The following is a 25,866-nucleotide window of genomic DNA, read 5'->3' on the forward strand; positions in this document are numbered from 1 at the left end:
CACTAAACAATACATTAATTGCACTTTCACGGTGACAAACGTGAAAGTTCCAACATCTTACCACTGCTACACTTGGCTATCAGCGGAGCCTTGTCTGGCAGTGAAACAGTTAATTAAACCTCATTTCCTGCCTTTAAAATAAACATACCTGATATGGCTGACTTGCTTAAACAAATGTTGTTTCTCTTGACAATTGAGATGTACAAACTATGGCATATGAGGCCATCAGAAATTTTGATTAAGACATTAATGAGGGAGCGACGGCGCACGTAGTCAATGTAACTATTTGTTAAGAACTTTTGAAATGAACAGCGACAGAATTCAGAACATGGACACTTCTTACAGTGTTCTCCCTGTACACCAAGTCACAACCGTTGGATAAATAAAGGGGGCAAATAAGCTGACAATGAAAGCTCTTACAAAAATCGATGATTACATTTCTAAAACAGGTTATAGGCTACATGTGCACAACCAAGTCAGAACAGTCAGAACAGTCAGAACTGTAGGCGAAATAGACCAAATTATTAGGGTGAGGCATATGGTTTACTAACAGCTTACTACACAACATACACTTAGTATTATTTTCTTAGCTACAGTATACATATCTCCCTGGCATATTACATCATTTATGCAGCAGCATACAAGACATTTTTGGACTCACCTTGTTGTGATGTGCTCACTTGAACACGAAGATGGTCCTTTGTGGGCAAATGTTGTCATCAAAGTCTGGCATTCTCTGGATTTATGGTGCTTTCAAGACAACTGGGAACTGAAAAAACTAGGTCTAATCATGATGATGTCATTGATCTTCAGGTTGTAGCTCTAGAAAGTGGCCCGAGTTCCTGATATACAATTCCGAGTTGGATGATATTTGATTAATATTTTTTATTCTATATTTATATTTTATATTCTTCAAATAGTCCCTATCTCCTTAGTTAGCATACTCTGCTTCCACTTAGCATTCCACTGATGTCAAAACTCGGTCCTCCAGAAAGTGGAGAGCATTAGCAACACTTATGTAGTTCTTCCTGATATCTTAAAAAATTCTGGCCTTTTGTTTTATCTTATTGTCCTGCTGAAATGTGAATTTGTCTCCCAGTGTCTGTTGGAAAGCAGACTGAACCAGGTTTTCCTCTAGGATTTTGCCTGTACTTAGCTCTATTCCATTTGATTTTTTTTTACTCCCTAGTACTTACCGATGACAAGCATACCCATAACATAATGCAGACACCACCATTTTCCCTAAACATAATGCCTTTTGCATTCAGGACATATCAAATAAATCAAATCAAATTGAATTTGTCACATGTGCCGAATACAACAAGTGTAAACCTTACCGTGAAATGCTTACTTACAAGCCCTTAAGCAACAATGCAATCTGAAGAAAAATAGTTAAATAAACTAAAGTAAAACAAGTAAAATAACAGTAACAAGCCTATATACCAGTCTATGTACCAGTACCGAGTCAATGTGCGGAGGTACAGGTTAGTCAAGGTAATAGAGGTGATATGTACATGTAGGTAGTGGTAAATGGACTATGCATAGATAATAAACAGCGAGTAGCAGCAGTGTAAAAAAAACTAAACTAAAGGGGGGTCATTGCAAATAGTCCGGGTAGCCATTTGATTAATTGTTCTGCTGTCTTATGGCTTGGGGGTAGAAGCTGTTAAGGACCCTTTTGGAACTAGACTTGGCACTCCGGTACTGCTTGCCGTGCGGTAACAGAGAAAACAGCCTATGACTAGGGTGGCTGGAGTCTTTTTTTTAAAGTGGGCCTTCCTCTGACACCGCCTAGTATAGAGGTCCTGGATGGCAGGAAACTTGGCCCCAGTGATGTACTGGGCCAGATGGCCAGTATCCTCTGTAGCACCTTATGGTCGGATGCCGAACGGTTGCCATACCAGGCAGTGATGCAACCGGTCATGATGCTCTCGTTGGTGCAGCTGTATAACTTCTTTAGGATCTGGGGACCCATGCCAAATCTTCTCAGTCTCCTGAAGGGGAGTAGACATTGTTGTGCCCTGTTCACGACTGTCTTGGTGTGTTTGAACCATGATAGTTTGTCGGTGATGTGGACACCAAGGAACTTGAAGCTCTCGACTCGCTACATTGCATCCCAATCGATGTGAATGGGGGTGTCTTCAGCTATCCTTTTCCTGTAGTCCACGAATTAGTGACAAGGGTTTCCGTGATGATGTTGTTGATGTGAGCCATGACCAGCCTTTCAAAGCACTTCATGGCTACAGATGTGAGTGCTATGGGGCGGTAGTCATTTAAGGCAGGTTATCTTGGCGTTCTTGGGCACAGGGACATGTAGGTATTACAGACTCGGCCAGGGAGAGGTTGAAAATGTCAGTAAAGACACTTGCCAGTTGGTCCGCGCATGCTCTGAGTACACATCCCGATAATCCATCCGCCACCTTGTGAATGTTGACCTGTTTAAAGGTCTTGCTCACATCGGCTGCGGAGAGTGTGATCACAGAGTCATCCGGAACAGCTGGTGCTTTTCCTGTTAGATGGTTTGTCTGAGGGCATAGAGAAATTTCATAAAAGCGTCCAGATTAGTGTCCCACTCCTTGAAAGCGTCATCTCTAGCCTTTAGCTCAGTGCGGATGTTGCCTGTATTCTACAGCTTCTGGTTGGGATATGTACGTACGGTACCTGTGGAGACGACGTCATCGATGCACATATTGATGAAGCCAGTGACTGATGTTGTATACTCCTCAATGCCATTGGATGAATCACAGTCTGTGCTAGGAAAACAGTCCTTTAGCGTAGCATTCGTCTCATTTGACCACTTCAGTATTGAGCGAGTCAGTTTTTGCTTGTGAGCAGGAATCAGGAGGATAGAATTATGGTCAGATTTGCCAAATGCAGAGAGTTTTGTATGTGTGTCTGTGTGTGAAGTAAAGGTGGTTTTTCTTCTTCTGGTGGCACATGTGACATGCTGTTCGAAATGAGGTAAAACAGATTTAAGTTTGCCTGTGTCGTGACGTGACTTTGATTAATGTGATGATTTTTATTTATCGAATCAACCAACTATATTTAATTGTTACTTGATTAAATTAATCATGTAACAATTAACTAAGTAGGAATTTGGGCCACCACAAAATAAGTTGTTTAATGAGTTATCATCTCCCGAATTAAACTCAAGAGGATATTTATAAGATATGTCGATAGCAGTCGTTTATTAATCGTTACCTCATATCAGTCTCATTCTGAACTTCGCAGACTTCTTGAATCCGCAAGAACCCCATCCTTTTCTCATTATTTCAGTTCTACACAAATGTATTTAAGGATTTATTTACTAACTAACTTAATAATAACACAGAATACACATACACATGCAAATGTCCCTAGTGGACTGACAAGATATGACGGCTTATTATACAGAGATGGAAAAGGGGATGGGGAAAATAGAGATAGGGAAAAAGGGACATTTATCGTACAGTTGGAAACTACGCTCACAGTAACCATAGACCTTACACACAAGCCACCGCTCATTTGGGTAAGAAATGCAATGTATTTACGTGTAGATGTCTTTGTTTGTCGTCTCTCTGTTGAAACCAATCAATCCTTTTATGGGGATTGGCTCGATAGGTGTAAGGCTTTGGTTGTCCACCAGAGGTCACAATGTCTTTCTTCTTAGTGGTCTGGTCTCCAATGATGATGATTGTAGTAGGATAGTCATTTAGATTCACTTTTCTCGATATCTGACGGAAGACAGCTAATCAGATGTACCATTGATTTTCTGAGGTGAGCTTTTCGCCTCTTTTCTGCCTCGGGTAGATAGTCAAGGTTCTAGATCACTTTACATGCACAGCTGTGTGTAAAGTGAATTTCTCTTCTACACCTCGTGTTGAATTTGAGTTTCCAACAATTTCAACGTGTAGCCACAGCTGCACGCTTTCTGGTCTGGGAGTTAAGCATTTGTAACGTTTAGCTCACGCTTCGAGCTTGCTGGTCTGATATGTTAATTCTTAGCGAGTCCTTTTAAGCACTCTGGTCGAAAAGGACGGTTCCATCACACGGACACGCTCTTCTGACCTCATTCGGGGCGTGGCTTGGTTAATGTGCAAGACACATGAAAACTATGATCTCGTTCGAAAAATAAAATCACATTCCTATCTTAATTAAAAACAGTTTCATTGTTCTTCATATTTCCTACACAACGTAAAGGATGTAAACCTGACATACAGTGTGAAAGCTCTTCAAGTTACAGTATTTGTTATACAGTTTAATGACATCACAAAATGAACAACAATATGACATGATTATTCTTTAGATCCCCACTGACCATTCCTAACATTCCTATCTTAGAAATATTGTTCCAATATTCACTTTTTGAGCGGGTAACAGTCTCTCTAGACAAAGGCATTCCTTTGGTTGATACTGAAGAGCAGGCAAGAGTTCTCTGCTGCATAAGATTTACGATTGGCGTGAGGTGTCATAAAACTGTCCCAGCCCCCCTCTCCTCTTCTGTGGGATAGAGATGGGTATGGCTATCTGTCAGCCATTTGCCAAGCTGATCTGAGGCCTTGGATCCTCAACCAGGAGAGTCATGACACCTGCATTGAAGTCCCTGGCCACTAGGAGCACCGCTTCTGGATGAGCATTTTCTTGTTTGCTTATGGCTTTATACAGCTCGTTGAGTGCAGTTTAGGTTCATAAAGTTAACTTCTATGACACATTTTTTGCAGTTTTACTTTAGTGCCTTATTGCGAACAGGATGCATGTTTTGGAATATTTTATTTGGAACAAGCTTCCTTCTTTTCACTCTGTCATTTAGGTTAGTATTGTGGAGTGACTACAATGTTGTTGTTCCCACCTCAGTTCTCTTATCACAGCCATTAAACTGTGTAACTGTTTTAAAGTCATCATTGGCCTCATGGTTAAATGTCTGAGCATTTTCCTTCCTCTCTGGCAACTGAGTATGGAAGAATGCCTGTATCTTTGAAGTGACTGGGTATATTGATACATCTTCCAAAGTGTAATTAATAACTTCACCGTGCTCAAAGGGATATTTAATGTCTGCCTTTTCTCTTTTTTACCCTACTAATAGGTGCCCTACTTTGCTAGTCATTGGAAAAACTCCCTGGTCTTTGTGGTTGAATCTGTGTTTGAAATTCACTGCTAGACTGAGGGACCTTACAGATACATTTATGTGTGGGGTACAGAAATTAGGTAGTCATTCAAAACTCATGTTACGCTATTGTTGCACACAGAGTGAGTCCATGCAACTTATTATGTGACTTGTTAAGCACATTTTACACGCCATAAAAAAGGGGTTGAATACTTATTGACTCAAGACATTTCAGCTTTTTAGTAAACATTTCTAAAAACATAATTCCACTTTGACATTATGGGGTATTGTGTGTAAGCCAGTGACATTTAATCCGTTTAAAATTCAGTCTGTAACACAACAAAATGTTGGGAAAGTCAAGGGGTGTGAATACTTTCCAATACAGCTTCAGGACAAACTTACCTCAAAGCAGTGGTGGTGTATTCATGGATGCCAAGGGAAGCCAGGCTTCCCCAAAAAAAGTAATTTAAAAAAAAGGGCTTTCTCTGTCTTTCATTAAAAAAAAATCAATTCACAAGAGGCTGTATGTATCTCATTGGAGAAAGCATTCGAACGAACAAAACAGCGCCCCTCTGTCTCAGTATGTGTAGAGTGTCTATCTGAAGCTGTCTGGTCAGAAAGTGTATGACATTGTTGCCGCCCGTAGCATTGAATGCAAGGGAAGCCAGCGAGCATTTGGCCTCACTTTATAAAAATATGTAAAATAATAGCCAATCAGCATTGAGCTAAACTACGTGAGCTCAGCTGTGAATGGTCCTGGCGCACCAAAAAAAAGTGTCAAGGGAAGCCAGTTTGGATTTGATTTAAGACCAATCACATCACAAGCCAAACATCCTTATTGACAGAAAAAAATTGTTGTGTTGTTGTCCTCATCCCTTTCCTAAATTAACCACCGTTGGAGATAGGAACATGTGGTTTTACATAAGCCTTCGTACTGCCAAGGATTATGATGGCAATTCTGATCCAACCATAAATTCATACATTGTGCCCCTGGCCTGAGAAGATGGAAGTTCAACATGTAGCTAGATGTAGTAGGCTAATGTTAACTAGCTGGCCTGGCGTATCGTTGACCATGAAAATAAGTTAGGCTAGCGAGCAAGTATTTTAGCCTGGTAGCTTAGGACAACAAAAACTAAAAAGTGTGTACTGTATGACAGAGTCATAGACCGTTTAGGCAACATGAAAGAGGGGGATGGCATTACCGTTTCTCTGTAAGTAGGGTGAGTCAACATGTTTTTTCTACTTGCATGCACTCACACTCACACAAAAATCAGTACCATGGACAGCCACATCATATTTAGCTTACGTTGATTGGACTGAATAGTTTTTGGTATCTTTTAGTTGTCACTGTCCTAGACTAAAGCATAGGTGATTAGATGTTGAAATGTTGAAGTTAAAATGGTGCTGGAGTAGTGGAGGCAGCTCCTGTTTTCTTTACGACTTGCCGTAACTCTAACTCAATAGCTGTTTAGTAGTCTGAAAATGTCATAAACATTAACTTACTTGACCATGCTGTAGGTCATGTAACTGTTTGTTACATGCAATATTTTTTTTATGTGAACTTCCCCAGATAAATGTTGCTCTCCGGTTTTGTAATGAAACAAATGTGTATTATTAGAATTTATTCTGCCACTGCGTCGTCTTATTGTCTCGGCCTTAGGCCTATATATCACGGTGTTATAGAGCAGATTATAGAGCAAACAACGCAGTTTTCACAACACACAGGTTTTAATATGGCTTCTTTTTCTGGATTGGCTTCCCTGGTGATTTGACCCACGCACCGCTACTGCCTCAAAGTCAAAGACAATCATTGCTGCAAAGTCTACGTATGAACCATTGTATATTGTTGAATCAGTGTGTTCTTAGTCATGTGCTGTTTTCATTTATTGATTATTACTAAAACCTCATATTACTAATGATTTTTCATTTAACTTGGCGGTAACAATGCTTATGCCTCTCAGTTACACTGCAGGAAAATGTATTAATTCATTAAGTGCTTTACAGTAACCCAGCCTAGACCCCAAAGAGCAAAGCTGTGGTGAGAGCACAATGGCCAGGAAAAACTGCCTGGAAGGAAACTCATTGCATTTAATCAAACCCTTAAGCAATAGGAATGGGGAATAAGGATTCTAGCATTCTGTCAACCTATAATACAAAATCAATCCTCATTGGTCTCATTGGTCTCAAGGTGTCACTTGGATTTAGTGTGTACCAGTCACACATTGTTTTGGAAAACACCTCCTGGGATGTGTGAATGATGTGCCAAAAGAACATAAAATAGTCTGTCTTCCTATTAAAAGTTTAGCTATTGATGCCAAACACTCTATTATCTTAAAGTTGCGAGCTCATCTGATTGCTATTCTACTGTACGGTACACAAGGAGGGACAGATTGCAGATTGAGCATTCTCTACTGTACTTCTACAATGGCTCTGCACGACGACTGGTGTCCCAACGCACACAGAGCTGTATCACATGAACACACACACACACCTGCAGCACCTGACACCGTTCAAGTCGGTCTGATTCCCAACCATTTCCTCCCATCTCCTCTCAGTAGCCTACCTATTGATTTTCAAATCAATGGCCCCTCTCACAGAATCTGTCCGTGTGAAATTGAGTATGTGAGAAGAACAAGAGAATCAGCCTCATATGCCACGGGCTTACAGGCCAGAACACAAGGTGTAAATGGGGGGGGGGAATCCCTCTCCGTTACCAATAGGTCATCTCATGAGAGAAATTGGCCTGAATTTAATTGAAATGGTGATAACAAGAAGAAAACACAACACACAATGAGCTGGAGATTCATAATGGGAAAATCTGTTCTGACGGGTTACACTACTGGTTGGGCTGTTGCCCCCCCCCCTCACAGACCTACATACTTTTTTTATGTCGTTTTACAATGTATGTCATGGCTCTTGGAAAGAGAATTGCATTTTCCGTCCTTAAGAAGTAAAACGCGGCCATAACGGTAAGAATTGGATTCTGCCGTCTGCACTCTGTATGGTCATTATGACAAGAGTAACGACCGCCAACGGAGGTATAAACTGGCTAAGTACATTACCTCTGAGAGAGAGAGTGGCCATAAGTGGTTAATTAAGAGCTTTTATGTCTCCTCTCCTTGCCATTCGTTTTGGGGCTTAGGTATCGACGTGGGGAATACAGGCATCATTGTGACGGCACTCAAAAGATTGATTTCTACCAAACGAATCCTCCTGAGGTGAAAGTCCTTGGGTACATTCAGGAGCATCTGTTTTTTTTAATCACAACATTTATTTTGAAAGGTTTGACACTTATTTGGCCGAACACAAGTATGCATCATTTCAATACCCAGTGATGACGTTTCTGTAAATGAAGTGTAATCCACATACAAGCTGCTGGGGAAGATACTGCAAAATCTGTATGAGTGGGTGGAAAACATCAATTTTAAAATATGTTGAAGTGGTGCTCATCTGTAATCTAATCTACCCAGAAACCATCTCTCTGGCTGCAGGTGGAGCAGAGGCCAGAATCTCGGCTCACTTTTTGCAGTGCCCATGTGTTTAGTGCGTAATGCTCATTCACCCGTGTGTTTGTGTGTGTGTGTTTGTTTGTTTGTGTGTGTGTGTGCCTGTTTCTGCCTGCACCTCTCTCCCCAGCGGCTGACCTTGCTGCATGTCAACAGTAACCAATGTCTGGACATGCCTACTGAGGAGGACAAGATGGTGCCCACCCTGAGAGACTGCACAGGCAGCCGCTCCCAGCAGTGGCTCCTCCGCAACATGACGCTGACGCTCTGATCTGACCCAGGAGTAGGACCTCCACATTCACTCACCACCACACCGGCCAGACTCGCCCCCACCTAAACTGGCCACGACCTCACCTCGCTCCACCAGGTGTCTTTTGTCATGCACGTGTTCCTGCCTCCTTCAGCACTCGCGGGTGGGGAAGAAGCAGGCAGGCAGCAGCCTGTAGTATTTTATTATGGGGCTTCTGAGGCTCTGCAAGGGCTTTATCTGAGATGCTGCTCCTCCCATTCAGTCAATATTACACAAAGTGATTGCCCAGAGGTTGACCGGCACACTCTCAGCCAGATCTCTCTGTATGGTTGAATCATCTGGGCGCGTCTGTAGTGACGGTGACTAACACTTTTACACGTGGAGGAAGCTGGAATCAGTGATACTGTATATGTCTGATAGCTCTCAGGGCTGGTCATGTGTGAGGTCAGAGTTCAGACTTTAGTACAGCAGAAGCACCAGTAGCAGGATAGCATTTCCTAGTCAGAGCGTTGTAGTATGCGTCTGTGGGGCCTCATGGACAATCTACTCTGGCTCTGTACATAAGTGTTTTGTTTAAAGTGCAACCCTGCAAGGTCAATTATTCTGTTCTGTGATATTGGACACCCCCAATTCATATTTATGTCAGAACCACCTGTAAATCTGAGGATGAAGGGTCTAAGGGTAAGGGTTGTTGTCAGTGCCATGCACAGATCTTTCAGGGAGCAGGTGCTCAAAATGAACAAAGCCCCCCACCCAACCCCCTCTCACCCCAAATATAAGACTTTCATAATTCAGATCTCAAAATTAATAACAAACATTTTTGAGCATAGGCCTATTTATTTCAGCAACACACTCACCCATCACAAATTGTAAGCGAGCTAGTTAGCTACAGTGCCTCCGAAAGACATGATTGACATCGGGAAAAGAGGGATGTTGATGATTGATGTAAATCTGCTAGTTAGCTACATCTATTATTTTTTACAAATTGTGATTCATCTTCAATGCTCTTAAATAATAACTACATAATATAATATATATAATCTAACGTGATGTACACTGAGTGTACAAAATATTAGGAACACCTTACTTATATTGAGTTGCACACATTTTGACTCAATTCGCCAGGGCTTGGACTCTACAAGGTGCCGAAAGCGTTCCACACGGATGCTGGCCCATTTTGACTCCAATGCTTCCCACAGTTGTGTCAAGTTGACTGGATGTCCTTTGGGTAGTGGACCATTCCTGATACTCACAGGAAACTGTTGAGCGTGAAAAATCCAGCGACGTTACAGTTCTTGGCACACTCAAACCGGTGCGCCTGGTACCTACTATCATATCACGTTCAAAGGCACTTAAATATTTTGTCTTGCCCATTCACCCTCTGAATGGCACACATACACCATCCATGTCTCAATTGTCTCAAGGCTTAAAAATCCTTCTTTAACTTGTCTCCTTCCCTTCATCTACACTCATTGAAGTGGATGTAACAAGTGACCTCGATAAGGGATCATAGCTTTCATCTGGATTCACCTAGTCAGTCTGTCGTGGAAAGAGCAGGTGTTACTAATATTTTATACACTCAGTGTATTGCTGGCTGGCTGGTGGTTTGTGTGGATATTTTAGTATATGGTGGTTAGCCAGATTCTATACTACCTGTGTTCAGTACTTAATTTGTCAATCTTGAGGTGCCGGAGCAAAAAGTGAGTGCGAGAGAGAGGGGTGAACAGTGGAACTCTGAAGTACCGGAACTCATGAGATTATTTTTTTTTTAATCACCTTTATAATAAAGCATTGCATTACGGAAGTCAAGAGGGGACATATTAATCAAAACAAAGAATTCCCTTCTATGTCGCGATCACAACTTCTCACGTTCACTATATAACAAAAGTTGATTTGTCGAGATCACGAGATAATCGGAAGAACCACGCATCACCCATTCATTTGTTCAGACGCACAATCAGTGGCGCCCCCAGAAATTGTTCATAGGGGTGGGTGGCCAGTTGGGGCCACTGAAAATCTTGGGGTGGCACACCAAAACCAAAAGCCGTAACTGAATTTCAGGAATTCTATTATGCTGTTGTAGTATATAGGCTAGTTGGAAACTGTCAATATTAGAGTTAAGGAATCGCATACTGATATACTTTGGTTTCTTATTTCACAGTTAAATGTTACTATTTATCTGATGTGCATAGACTAATACCAGTACAGTTAACATTTTAAGTTCCACAACAATCCTGTTTTAATGTGTTCTGTATCTGTATATACATGTGCTAGGCGATTGTTCTTCAAATGGGCTAGTTGCCCTTTTCCTTAGAAAGACAAATATACAGCTTTAATTTGAAATCAGTACATTGATTGCAAGGAGCAAAACATTTACTGGGAACAAGCCTACTCAGGTTTAAAAACGCCACAGAGACGCCTACAATTATTTTCAATACAGCGTTATTTGGCTGTTGCTGTGTCTTGTTATAAACAAAAATATGAAATATGTCCAAAAATGAAAAACAAAACAAAAAACATAATTATGGACAACAATATACATTTTACTATAGCCTACTCACAACCTATTCATATCCCTGCTTTATTAGGCTACATTATTTTCAATACAGATTTATTTGCCTGTTGCTGTGTCTTTTGGCAAACACATCCACAAAATCCTCAAGATTTATGGCCCTCGCTCTTCTTGACTCTACACCCCCAAATTGCTCAATCGCTCGTCACTCGTTGTATTTCTCAAGACGGTCTTGGAAAACTGTGCTCACATGCTACAGTGCTCACAATGCAAGTGTTATTTTGCAGTTTAAACATCTTGTGGAACACCTCCCTAAATGGCTCAAGGAAGACTGTGAGCTCTTTTAAACGGGTTGGTGTTTCCAAGCCACTAGTTTGCTTTCTAACAAGAATTCGCTTAAGCTGAGGGATCTCATATTCCAGATCCTCAGTGCTGCAGTTGTATTGTGAGGCAAATGGAAACACTACATTTTTCTCACAAAATGTGTGACTGCAGAGATTCAAGGCTTGCATCCCTTGCATGATGAAACAATTTTCTTGAGGAAATATTCTCTTCACCTCAGAGAGAAGCACATCAACAATTGGAAATGACTCCTTATCTGTGTTGACCGGACTTTGAACTATTGGAGTGGGAATGTGATGCCCATCAAGCCTAGAGCTTGGTGTGACCTGACGCCCTGGGATGGCCTGGAGGTGCAACATCCAATGTATCAATGTTCAAGGTGTCAACAAGAGAATCAACAAGGGTAACAGCCGTGCCCAAATTTGAGTTGTGGGGACTGTAAAATGTCTGACAGATGTTTAATCTCACCAAAAACATTGGTGACTGTTACAAGGAGGCCAATAAACTAGATCTATTTGGGCTAATAGAGCTCTTGCCTCTACGGCTCTGTCACCATTTCTCTCTTCAGATATTTCTTTCAGTAGTCTGTATGATGGCTGGCAGTCTGTGCCCTCACGGTCTTGCAAGCATTGTACCTACATGCCCACCGTGTCTCTATCAGCCTTTGTAACTCTCTCGGGGCCCCCTGAAACATCTCCCTCTGTACCTCTTGCCACCTTTGTGGCACATGTGACCCTGACCCAAAGACATACATTTTCTGCAAAAGAGAAAAGAAACAATATGCTTCAGGGATGCATTTCACACCGTCAACTAATACTACAGTTAAGCAATGTGCATTGCAGTGAACATACAAGGCTAATGGGGACTCTGATTTAATGGGTGCTGGCACACCTGTGTTGTTTCCGCTCATGACAGAGGCACCATCATATACTTGCCCTACTAGGTGGTTTCTGTAGTCAAGGCCATACTTCTGCAGTAATTGTACAAATTTCGGTGAAAGTGCTGCAGCATCCAGACGCTCTGCTGCTTCAAAGGTGAAAAAACGTTCACATATTGACCCATTGTAATTGCAATTCGATACTAAGGACATCTGTTCCTTCTTGCTAATGTCTTTGATCTCGTCAACCATAATGCTGAAAGCCTCACTTTGTGCAACTTCACTAATTATTGAGGTGCAGATCATTTCGGACCAGGCAATCAATTATTTTGTTTTGTGTACTATGCCCAAAGTATTTCTTTGACTTCATTTTTCTTTTGACTGTGTGATCATGCTTGGCTAGCAGTTCCATAATAGAGAGGGAATGTCCTTTATTCTGACCTTCCGTTTCTTTATGTGCTCTCTGTGTAAGGTTTTGCATAGCTGTGAGGAGCAGGGTTTCTCCAACAGTTTTAAATGTACTTTATTTTCCCTCACTACTTTATCATACTCTGCATTTAAGGATGGCTGAGAGAGAGCATTTGATTGCAGTCGGCTTTTCATATTCTGCCCATGTTAACATAGCATGTTATTCTGATTGGGCATGGCCTACAAATCCCTCATCTTTGTAAGTTGCTTTTTTCTAATTTCTTAACCCCTCTTCAGATTGTAAACACCGAATCACCTGAGGGGAGACTGAAGTGCCGGCAGGCATAGAAGTAGACAGTCTTTAGTCAGAGTATTCCAGCCATTTACAGTGCCTTGTAAAAGTATTCATCCCCCTTGCCGTTTTACCTATTTTGTTGCATTACATCCTGTAATGTAAATGCATTTTTATTTGGATTTCATGTAATGGACATACATAAAATAGTCCAAATTGGTGAAGTGAAATGAAAAAAATTACAAAATATAAAACGGAAAAGTGGTGTGTGCATATGTATTCAACCCCTTTGCTATGAAGCCCCTAAATAAAGTCTGGTGCAACCAATTACCTCCAGAAGTCACATAGTAAAATAAAGTACACCTGTGTGCAATCTATGTGTTACATGATCTGTTACATGATCTCAGTATATATACACCTGCTCTGAAAGGCCCCACTAAGCAAGGGGCACCATGAAGACCAAGGAGCTCTCCAAACAGGTCAGGGACAAAGTTGGAGAGGTACAGATCAGGGTGGGGTTATAAAAAAAAGTGCCACCCACCACAATTCATGGACCAGGCAAGGAGGGCATTAATCAGAGAGGCAAAGAGACCAAAGATAACCCTGAAGGAGCTGCAAAGCTCCACAGTGGAGATTGGAGTATCTGTCCATAGGACCACTTTAAGCCATACACTCCACAGAGCTGGGCTTTATGGAAGAGTGGCCAGAAAAAAAAACATTGCTTAAAGAAAAAGGTAAGCAAACATGTTTGGTGCTCTAAGGTATGTGGGAGACTTCCCAAATACATGGAAGAAGGTAATCTGGTCAGATGAGAGTAAAGGGAAACGCTATGTCTGGTGCAAACCCAACACCTCTCATCATCCCGAGAAAACCATCCCCATGGTGGAGCATGGTGGTGGCAGCATTATGCTGTGGGGATGTTTTTCATCTGCAGGGACTGGGAAACTGATCAGAATTGAAGGAATGATGGATGGTGCTAACTACAGGTTTCAGGATACAGTTTCAGTCTTCCAGAGATTTAAGAGGTGTTGGGAGGTTCACCTTCCAGCAGGACAATGACCCTAATCATACTGTTAAAGCAACACTTGAGTGGTTTAAGGGGAAACATTGAAATGTCTTGGATTGGCCTAGTTAAAGCCCAGACCTCAATCCAATTTGAGAATCTGTGGTATGACTTAAAGATTGCTGTACACCAGCGGAACCCATCCTACTTGAAGGAGCTGGAGCGGTTTTTCCTTGAAGAATGGGCAAAAATCCCAGCGGCTAGATGTGCCAAGCTTATAGAGACATACCCCAAGAGACTTGCAGCTGTAATTGCTGCAAAAGGTGGCTCTACAAAGTATTGACTTGGGTAGTTATGCACGCTCAAGTTCAGTTTTTTTTGTCTTATTTCTTGTTTGTTCCACAATAAATAAATAAAATTGCATCTTCAAAGTGGTAGACATGTTGTGTAAATTAAATGATACAACCCCCCTAAAAATCCATTTTAATTCTAGGTTGTAAGGCAACAAAATAGCAAAAATGCCAAGGGTGGTGAATACTTTCTCAAGGCACTGTATGCTTACTGTACCACTCTTTCATGAAGCCCCATATGCTATCCCCCCGAAGGGTTCGAGCGAAAAACATCAGATGTGGCTGTTTGGGCCTCTCTGCTCTTGACTGGGATATATCTCGGATGAAACGAGGCAAAATCAGTTATTCTGATTTTATAACAATAATAATTATAACATGAGAAACTGTTGTTGCTGCCTGTTCTGCACTTTCGTGCCATGCTGCCGTCTGTTGTTCTTACTGTGCTCTGTCACTGATGCTGCCTGTGCCTGTTCGTCGCTGTCATGTTCTGCCTCTGTTCTGTCATGCTCTCTTGCTGCCTCCGCCTGTTCATTGGCTTGCTCAATGATGTTATCATCATCATCTTCGACTGCATCCTCACTAACGTTAACCCTCTGCTGCTGCTCCCCTGTCAGCTGAGTCTCCCCTGTACTACTCTTCTTAAAGAAAGAGATATCTGTGGACTTTTTCATTGTTTGCAAGTTTATATAGCTTACTAGCTACGATTAGCTAACGCTATACCAGCCCGTAACGTCAGCTAGCTAGATGCTCTGGCAGTCCTAAGTTCATCAAGTGGTTTGACAATCATTCTAGAAAGCTACGATAACTCTAACTGTAGAGTTAATACTCTCTCTCTATGCTGCAGAGTAACCTTAATGTATAAACTAGCTAGCTAAGCCCCCCCCAATACCTAATTTAACTAGCTAACTTAGCTAGCTAACTAACATAAGCCTCAACCATACTGTCCATCTATCATCAATACGTCCACGTGATCTCGTGATCTCGACAAAACAACTTTTGTTATGACGTGATCATGAGAAAATGGTCTTGTGATCTTGAAAAAAACTACTTTTGTTATGTAGTGATCATGAGAGAAATAAGTTGTGATTCTCGACATAACGAGGGAATAGTTTTTTATTCATATGTCCTCTCTGGACATTTCCCTAGTGGCATAGAGCAGTAGAGTAGAGGTGCTTACAGAAGCTGCACACATGGGGAAAAAATTTGAGTAACGTAGTGTCCGAAAACAATTGGGCCTTTTTATAAATGCATGTCATCTATGTAAATTTACATGACTGGAGACTTTGGCAGAATCTTTTTTAATTCCGCACAAATGACCCTGACAAACAGAATCTGAGCTCAATAAAAACAACTGTCATCAATAGCCTGGGCCTAGGTGTGTGGAGACACACATATTTACTATATGGGGGAGGACATTATAGTCCTAAAAAAGCTTTCCAGTGTCATTGACTCACCCAATGATGCGCCGCTCACTCACCGGCAATGGCTGATGCACTCGTGCTAAAAGCTGATCCCTCTCTTGTAAATAATGTTTGCTCAAATGGCCTATTTGCAAGTTAATAAAATGTTGTGGTAGCCTACAGCAGACAGATTTGAGTATTCTCTTTTCAGCAGGAGCCATTTGCTTTCCAGCCTGTGTTTCCCGCAATTGTATATGCTGTTCACAGACAGGAACGCGCTGCAAATCTGACTGTAGACTATGACTGGGCTACACACAATCCACAGCTAAGCAATTTAAATTAAAAAAAGTCATATTGATCCTTTGTGGCTAAATTATAGGCCTACTCTTGGTGCAGTAGGCTATTCTGAATTATTTCTGAACAGACAGCAGTAATTCTAGAACGTTGCCAAATGTATTTCAATTTCAGGTGTCCTGCAGAACCTCCAGCACCCTTCCCGTGGCTATGATTCTATGAGGAAATAAATGATGAACTGCTGCTGCATATCAGCCAACCAGACCGAATATTGATGATGATGTAAATCAAGCGATATCAAGTGTTAATCAAATGTTATGCTGCTATGGTGTGGCAGTACTGTTAATATTTAAACTAGATAGCTTGCTACACCCACTCGACTGGTGAGCCGCATCACAAGCCATGCATGTTTGGATACCGGGCATGCACAATATCCGTACAGGGTAGTCTGGGTAAAATGCACAACCAGGTGCACGTGAGCTCCGTACAGGGCAGACCAACCGATGGGTGGGTGGGTGGCGAACTTGACACTTGGGGGCAGTGGGTTCAGAACAACAACCACAAGAACTGTATACAAAAAAAAGAATGAGTGACCACCCAATAGAGTGGAAGGGAAAAGTCCCAGGGGTCTGACATAGGTATACCCCTACCTGTGCACATGCCTCGTTGTTGTTGATGGGTACATTAAGAGGATGTAAAAACTCAAAACATTGGAGGTGATACAGAACTCATGTATGGATGCATGTAGCTGCCAAGAAAATCAGTTTGCTTTCCCTCAATAAGTGGAGTATATCACAGAATGCAGTTATTTCTTTTGACCATTTTTACATAGAAATATTTAGGATTTTTTTTTATTCTAATATCATTGTTAGCTCCCCGTAATGTTGGATTATTTATTTGTTATATTTTATTTGGGATACATTTGTCTGTTTTAAGGTTTCCTTAAAATGTATACATCATGTTCATCACTTATATTATCATAGTTTACATAATCATTAGCACGATTCTTTATGGCAAATCTTTTGCCCGATCGAAACATAAAGCAAAAATGACCCGAAGACATAAAGGTAGTGAATTCTTTTAGAATGTTGACTGAATATCAAGTTTCTAGTTGATTGAATTAAGCTATTGTGAAAATGAGTCATTTAGTATAAAGATCTCCGAAACATCGAGCATTAGTGAATAAATCAATATGAACGATGTCAACAGTATAAATGGTATATAAACTAATCATATTATTTAACCACTTTACTGTACCATTTTGATCATCAGTCAAACATGTGTATCCTAAATCGTACCCTATTCCCTATAGATCACACTACTATTGGCCAGGTCTCATAGTAGTGCACTAATATGGACGCACACAAAATGGCTTGATATGGGCAACGTGTTAGCTCCTTTAAGAAAGTGGAACAACTATTTGTTCTTCAATGGATTGTCGACCTGGAGCAGCTGACATGTGTACTGTAAATAACTAACGCTGTCAATCATCATAGTAACTGTACATACAGAACCAGTTATTTTTCTAACATGCTGTAAAACTTGAAAGCCCCATTGAAATGTAAAACGTGGCATGGTTATGTATTTGAAGGCATTGCTGTGCGCTGTTTAGAAATATCAATGAAATACGTAATGCTTTCTTGGGGTTTATGAGGTTCATCAGCTCTCCCATCAACACAAACCCACAAATGACCTAATGGACATTACTGTACACGAGAGATTATTACTCTGTTTCATTTGTTTTTATGTTGAAACTATATCAATGCTTGAACACTGTCATATCTATGCCTATTGTTTGTTTGGCATTCAGACTCTAATTGAATTAACTCCATATATATTTATTGTTTATATTTTGACCTACTGTAGGTTATATTTATGTGCATGGTACTACAATAGGAATGTACTACAGATTGTGTTTCAACTTTGAACTGTTACACTGTACCTTTATTGGTCTAAAGTGATGTATGTTACCTGTTCGTACATTTTTGTAAAATAAAAAGCAGCAATAAAAATGTTTAAAAAAAGGCTAGATGGAATCACGCATTTTGTTATTGGCGATGATGCGTATGAATAAAACTGTGAACAACAATACATTTGTTGTTGATTAAACCTTTCTGTTGAAACTTTTAAGGCTCCAGTGTGTCTTCCTTCTTATCTCTAATCTACTGGGAATGCATCCACAATGGCATCCTATTCCCTATATAGTGCACCACATTTGACCAGGGCCTATAGGAATCTAGTTCCTGGTCAAAAGTAGTGCACAATATAGGGAATAGAGTGCCATTTGGGACCCAGACCCTAATATCTGCTACTAGGAAGCTGGCAGCGCTTTTAACCATGGCTCAATAATAGGCTCATTATACTGTAGGTGTTAGGTCAGGGCTAGGGGTTAGGCTATGGATGAAGTCCAGATAACACTGGGGCCGGGACAACAAATCTCTTGACAACAAACGATTTCACACTAATTTGGTTTATAGAGGCCGTACATGGCTGTATAACTGTCTCAAAGATCATTTGCATAATTTGTATGTAACATTTCGATGCAACAACTTAATTGCTTTACGGTATATTTCTATTTTCCCCGCCCACATCAGAGAAGGGGAGTTTAAAAAAAATAAACATTAGTAAACCTCTCCAAGGCAACCACTCCAGTGTAATTAACGACTCCTCATGGGGCCCAATCTGAGTTAGGCTGAGCAACACTTCAGCACCTCTGCACAGCAGTAGGCAGCAAGGCACTCTGAGGCAGGCACACTAAGCCATCAGCAATCAGCCAGGCTCACACCTTTGGGCAGCTGCAGGGCCTGGACAGACAGTTCTGGACATATGGGGATAAGATAGCCACACAGGGACCAGGGCTGCCAGTCCATTACAGGGTGAGATGGTTTAAAATAATGGCCTAATGGAAACGTTATCTGACTGGGCTTGCTGTGGCTCTAAGAGGTAGAGCATTTTTCATTTAACTAGGCAAGTCAGTTAAGAACTAATTCTTAACTGTCCTACCCCGGCCAAACCCTCCCCTAACCCGGACCAATTGTGCACCGCCCTATGGGACTCCCGATCACAGCCAGTTATGATACAGCCAGGGATCAAACCAGGGTCTGTAGTGATGCCTCTAGCACTGAGATGCAGTGCCTTAGACCGCTGCGCCACTCGGGAGCCACTGCATGATCAGTGCCCCTCACCATGGAGACAGCTATTTTCCGTTTGTCTCCTGTACCATCAGGGAATTACTAACACAGAAAGGATTGCAATTCTGACATGCCTGCTTTGGAAAAGCCTCAATACTCACACGATTCATGGACCATTATACACCAGCTTCTGTGGTTGTGATGATAGAGACATTTCACATCCAGTGTCCTGAATATCATATCAAAATCAAATCAAATGTTATTTGTCAAATGCTCCGTAAACAACGGGTGTAGACGAACTATGAAATGCTTACTTAGGGGTCCTTTTCCAACAATGTGTAACGCTCGTCGTCGGTGGAAGGAAGAGTGGACCAAAGCGCAGCGTGGAAAGTGTTCATGATCTTTATTTACAAGAAACACTCAAACAAAAATAACAAATCCAAAAATGAAAGCGAACAGTTCCGTCAGGCACAGACACTAAACAGAAAATAACACCCCACAAAACCCAAACGGAAAATCACAACTTATATATGATCCCCAATCAGAGACAACGATAGACAGCTGCCTCTGATTGGGAACCACACTCGGCAAAACAACAAAGAAATAGAAAACATAGATTTTCCCACCCGAGTCACACCCTAACCCAACCAAACATAGAGAATAAATAAGGATCTCTAAGTTCAGGGCATGACACAATGCAGAGATAAAGAAAAAAGAAAGAAATAGTGACACAAGGAATAAATACACATTGAATAACAAATAAAAATAATGATTAAAAATAACATGGGTATATACAGTACAGGAAGTATGTACCAGTATCGAGTCAATGTGCAGGGGTACGAAGAAAGGGCAGTGTATTAGCTACTACAGCACTCGACTACTAGATTCACCATCCCCTTTCCCACATAGAAATAACTAGATGCTTGCTTCTTTTTATAACAAGTGCCGCTATTCACATGATTCATTTTAATTTCTTCCAAACATCAAGTGGGTGTAATGACTACTGTATGGCAAGACAAAAACATCCTTACAATTTAATGTATGGAAGGAAGGCCACGGTCCTATACAATGGCTTGCGAAAGTATTCACCCCCCTTGGCAATTTTCTATTTTGTTGCCTTACAACCTGGAATTAAAATATATTTTTTTTTTTTTGGGGGGGGGGTTATCATTTGATTTACACAACATGCCTACCACTTTGAAGATGCAAAATAGACAAAAAAAACAGAAAACTTGAGCGTGCATAACTATTCACCCCAGCACCCCAAAGTCAATACTTTGTAGAGCCACCTTTTGCAGCAATTACAGCTGCTTAGGGTTATTGTCCTGCTGGAAGGTGAACCCCCGTCCCAGTCTTGAATCTCTGGAAGACTGAAACAGGTTTCCATCAAGAATTTCCCTGTATTTAGTGCCATCCATCATTTCTTCAATTCTGACCAGTTTCCCAGTCCCTGCCAATGAAAAATATCCTGGGGATGGTATTCTCGGGGTGGTGAGGGGTGTTAGCTTTGTGCCAGACATAGCGTTTCCCTTGATGACCAAAAAGCTAAATTTTTGTCTCATCTGACCACAGTACCTTCTTCCATATGTTTGTTTATTTTTTTTACTTAAGCAATGGCTTTTTTCTGGCCACTCGTCCGTAAAGCCCAGCTCTGTGGAGTGTTCGGCTTAAAGTGGTCCTCTGGACAGATACTCTAGTCTCCGCTGTGGAGCTTTGCAGCTCCTTCAGGGTTATCTTTGGTCTCTTTGTTGCCTCTCCGATTAATGCCCTCCTTGCCTGGTCCATGAGTTTTGGTGGGTGGCCCTCTCTTGGCAGGTTTGTTGTGGTGCCATATTTTTTCCATTTTTTAATAATGGATTTAATGGTGCTCCATTTGATGTTCAAAGTTTCTGATATTTTTTTATAACCCAACCCTGATCTGTACTTTTCCACAACTTTGTCCGTGACCTGTTTGGAGAGCTCTTTGGTCTTCATGGTGCCCCTTGCTTAGTGGTGTTGCAGACTCTGGAGCCTTTCACAACAGGTGTATATATACTGAGATCATGTAACAGATCACGTGACACTTAGATTGCACACAGGTGGACTTTATTTAACTAATTATGTTACTTCTGAAGGTAATTGGTTGCACCAGATCTTATTTAGGGGCTTCATAGCAAAGGAGGGCAATACCGTACATATGCACGCACCACTTTTCCGTTTAACCTTTTAACTTTTTAATTTTAAACAAGTTATTTTTTTCATTTCACTTCACCAATTTGGACTATTTTGTGTATGTCAATTACATGAAATCCAAATAAAAAATGCACTTCAATTACAGGTTGTAATGCAACAAAATAGGTAAAACGCCAAGGGGGATGAATGCTTTTGTAAGGCACTGTATGTGTTTGTCCTCTCTATCTCCTTGTGTCTGATATATGCTTGATTGTGTGTGGGTCTGCCAGCCTCTCTCTCCCTGCTGGTGCTCGATATATGGGATTCTATTCAGGCAGAGAAGTGAATCCAATAATGGGGAGAGTGGAGGGATAATCAGTGCCCTGGATGGCCCCTTTCTTCTCACAGAGGACCAGTGGAGGAAGCCTGTCCTTAATTGTTATGGGGACCTGCGCTTCCACTGTGCCCGGAATGAAAAGTAGCTTTAATTAGAGATGGTGAGGCTAGACTCTGTGGGAGACTAGGGAGACTGATCCATTGCCACAGGAGAGGTGTCTCTCTGTAGTAGTACATCAATTAAAATGTACAGAACTTGGCTGCGTCCCAATTCACATGGCATATAGGGCTAGTGCCATTGACCCTGGTCAAAAGTAGCACGCTATATAGGGGAATAGGGTTGCCATTTGGGATACAGCTGCTAGATAACCTGCAATTTACATGGTTTTGCAATCCTTGGTGCAATCTGGATATTGACATGTTGAATGGAAGTGATCATAACGAGGAGCCTTGTGATCATAGCCATTTTATCAGTAAAACAGTGATTAAGAATAACCTTGGGATCATAGCCATTTAAGCAGTGAAACAGGAGGAGGAGCCTTGTGATAATAGCATTTAAACAGTAAAGCAATGATTAGGCAGTGAAGTCATGCTTCTAACTACAGTTATTGTGTGGTATTCAATCGTCAATCAACAGTGCCCAGTTTTTCAAAAGTTATCTGATCAGATTTTGTCATTCAAATAGGATTAAATTCATAGAAATAAAATTAAAAGAACCGGAGTCCCCATTCAAGAGAATGATGCCAAGGTATATTCATTCTATTTCTATGCATTTAATCCTATCTGACTGCTGAAATCCGAACAGATAACAAAAAAACTAGGCCCAGAAACTGCTACATTAGCAACAAGCCCTGTGCTGATATTGTAGAGAATGACAAAATCCATATAGGACTAGCTGTTCCATACACGACTAGCTTTTCCATATAAGACTAGCTACTAGCTGTTCCATATATGACTAGCTGTTCCATATATGACTAGCTGTTCCATATAAGACTAGCTGTTCCATATAAGACTAGCTGTTCCGTATATGACTAGCTGTTCCATATAAGACTAGCTCTTCCATATAAGACTAGCTGTTCCATATAAGACTAGCTGTTCCATATAAGACTAGCTGTTCCGTATATGACTAGCTGTTCCATATAAGACTAGCTGTTCCGTATATGACTAGCTGTTCCATATAAGACTAGCTCTTCCATATAAGACTAGCTGTTCCATATAAGACTAGCTGTTCCATATAAGACTAGCTGTTCCATATAAGACATCCCTGCAAAATGACTGTTTACTAAAGTATGATTTCCTTTAGTATCATCCAGGGTTTTTTATGTCTTGATACAGTCTTTTTGTATGATAACTGATATATGAAATCGATATATGAAACGTAAAATGTATCTTATTTCAAGATATTTTTCAAGATATTTTACCTTAGTCGTCACATTAAGATAAAATATATTGAAACAGTTATTGAAATAAAATAAATGACTTGCAAAACAAAATCGTCTGCAAATGATGCTAGATAATTTAGCTTTGGTAAGAAAAAACACACAAGTACCTCAAATGATAAGCTAATTATCCCTCAATATAAGATATGTCTTGCTTAGATATCACTTTTTTGCAGTACAGTAATTATTCACTGTATTCAACAATGCATACTATATATAGCATATTATGTATGATGTTATGTTAATGAAGGATGGATGTTCTATATAACTAAATCCAACTCTCCCAACTCTTGGACAGATGTTATTTGATAACCACAATATGTTGACAGCTTCTTGTCTGTCTCAGTTGCTTTATCCATTTGACCCAGTTGTGATGCTCCATGGAATCACTCAGGGATACTATAGTATCCACCACATGCTCTCATGTTACATTACAGAAGAATGTGCGATGGCCTATTATTGCTTCCATATGGAGTGGCCATGGCTGTATCCTAATTGGCACCCTATCCCTAGGTAGTGAACTACTTTTGACCCGGGTCCACAGGGCTCTGGTCAAAAGTTGTGCGCTATGGAATAGCGTGCCACTCGGGATGGAGATTATGTCCTAGATAATGTTAAAACGCTGTCTTCGCGGAGAAAATCACAGCCCATTTCTTTCATGGATAGAGGATTTTTGATCAACCTTGAGCTCCATTAGGAAATCAATATTGTCCCAACGAAAAACAAGGTTGTATAGTATTTCAAATAGAGGTAAACGGCATTGGTGAGAAACAAGGCTCCAAATCCATCAACCAGCAAATATTAAACCAGCAACACGGCCCATGCAGTGTCCCTGATCGGAGAGATTATGGGGTGAGATGGGAAATTAGAGAATGTCTTGTGAAGTGATTGGCTGTTCTTCCCAGCGAATGACCTCAAGTGCCATCTCTGCTGAAATAAAGTGGACAATAAGTGCATCTCCCCTACGTCTCTCTGATTAGATTATTAAATCAATCCCAGCCCTCCTATCAGGCCTTGCCCAGGCTATTTTTGTTAAATGGGTTACACAAGAACATCAAACTCCCTTCAATCAAACTCTGATGGGAGACGGTATATTGGCCCCAAAAAAATCGAAGTATCTTCAGTAGCAAGAATAACATACCCTCACAGGATTCCTTAATGATGTGAATCTGAAATACCAACCCTGATATCAATCATCCTTTTTATATGTGCGATCACAACTAGCGAATGTTTTTCTCCGTCCTTCTTGCAATGTGCATTACTCTCAACCCATCACCCATCTAGGATCATCTTGAGACGAGAACACGTCTGCACATCTTCCAGTTAAGTGCACAATGTTGCACAGCTCAACAGCCTTTCAGTGTGTTCTGTGAAAAGACTCCGATCAACCTCTAACCCACATGTTCTAAGTACTTTTGAGTGACGTGCAATGTGAAACTTAAAATTGAAAACTAATCGTGTGAGTGTGAGGGTTCAAGGGATTGCTCACAATTAAAGGGATTATTCAGACGGCATTTTCAAATTGTTCCTTGTCACTGATCTAGCCGGGGCCAGGCCATAAATAGCCATGCAAGAGCAGACTCCCTTGCACCACAAAGCCAATGCTAGCTGTGTAATTGACTTGCGTTGATTCTGATGTCTGTGTGTTTAGAGTAAATCCTCATCGAGCAGATGTTTTATCCTAACAGTCTGAATTGGACAGAAACAATATGACAGAAGAGGGTAACACTTCACAGTCTTCTTATTCCTGCTAATGATCATCTTACTGTGTATCTATTCTTACACAGTGTAACAAATATCATGATCACTGTTGATACACTGTACAACAACAGTTACACAGTAATAAGAACACAATAGGGTAAAATAGTGACTCAATAAACAAAGACTCACATTTATCCAGTTAGGCCTATGTAGCATGTTGTCTACTAAAAGTGTAGACATAGTCAAGACAGTGTAAGGATGTCTGGCCTAATTTTAGCTGTGTCTGAAAATATAGCAATTAAAAATCTCTAGCTCACAGCACGGAGCAGGCGTTGTCCAGTCAAAGCTAATGCTTTGGTCTTTTCACAGAAAAGTATTTAAGTAGCCTATTCCTCATAATGAGGGGAAGAATATGTCACCCCATAGTCATTATAAAACGACTGAATGCTGCAGTTAGCTTGTCTTCTTCTTTTTCTTCTTCAAATCAAAAACAATTCAAATCAAATCAAGCTTTATTTATACAGCATATTTCAGACACGGAATGCAACACAATGTGGTTTACGGGGGGGGGGGGGGGGGGACGAATCAAAAGCAATGAAAATAAAAGCTGAAATATTTACTACACAACAAACATAAGATAAATAATCTTCTTCATCTTCTACCTTGGTATAATGAAGACATTGGTGGCTGCTGTCTAGCCTCGAGAGGCTTGAACTATTGCTTCGGACACATGCTGCTATTGTAGGCACATTATAAGTGCACTGACATACAGATCCGGCCCAGTGTTAGCT

At 40.9% G+C, this 25,866-nt stretch overlaps 1 protein-coding gene across 2 annotated transcripts in view; it reads left to right on the forward strand.

The window, feature by feature from the left end:
- The window catches only part of LOC109870999 (polypeptide N-acetylgalactosaminyltransferase 13), an 81,450-nt gene extending 63,006 nt beyond the window's left edge, over window positions 1-18,444 (forward strand). For both annotated transcript variants that reach the window (XM_031805896.1, XM_020461739.2), the window contains one exon: window positions 8,720-18,444. In XM_031805896.1, the coding sequence (XP_031661756.1) occupies window positions 8,720-8,860 (141 nt within the window). In that variant the 3' untranslated portion in view covers window positions 8,861-18,444. The remainder of the gene's footprint in view (window positions 1-8,719) is intronic.
- The last annotated feature ends 7,422 nt before the right edge of the window (window positions 18,445-25,866 follow it).

This window comes from Oncorhynchus kisutch, linkage group LG26 (genome assembly GCF_002021735.2).
Source record: "Oncorhynchus kisutch isolate 150728-3 linkage group LG26, Okis_V2, whole genome shotgun sequence".
Taxonomy (NCBI): Eukaryota; Metazoa; Chordata; class Actinopteri; order Salmoniformes; family Salmonidae; genus Oncorhynchus; species Oncorhynchus kisutch.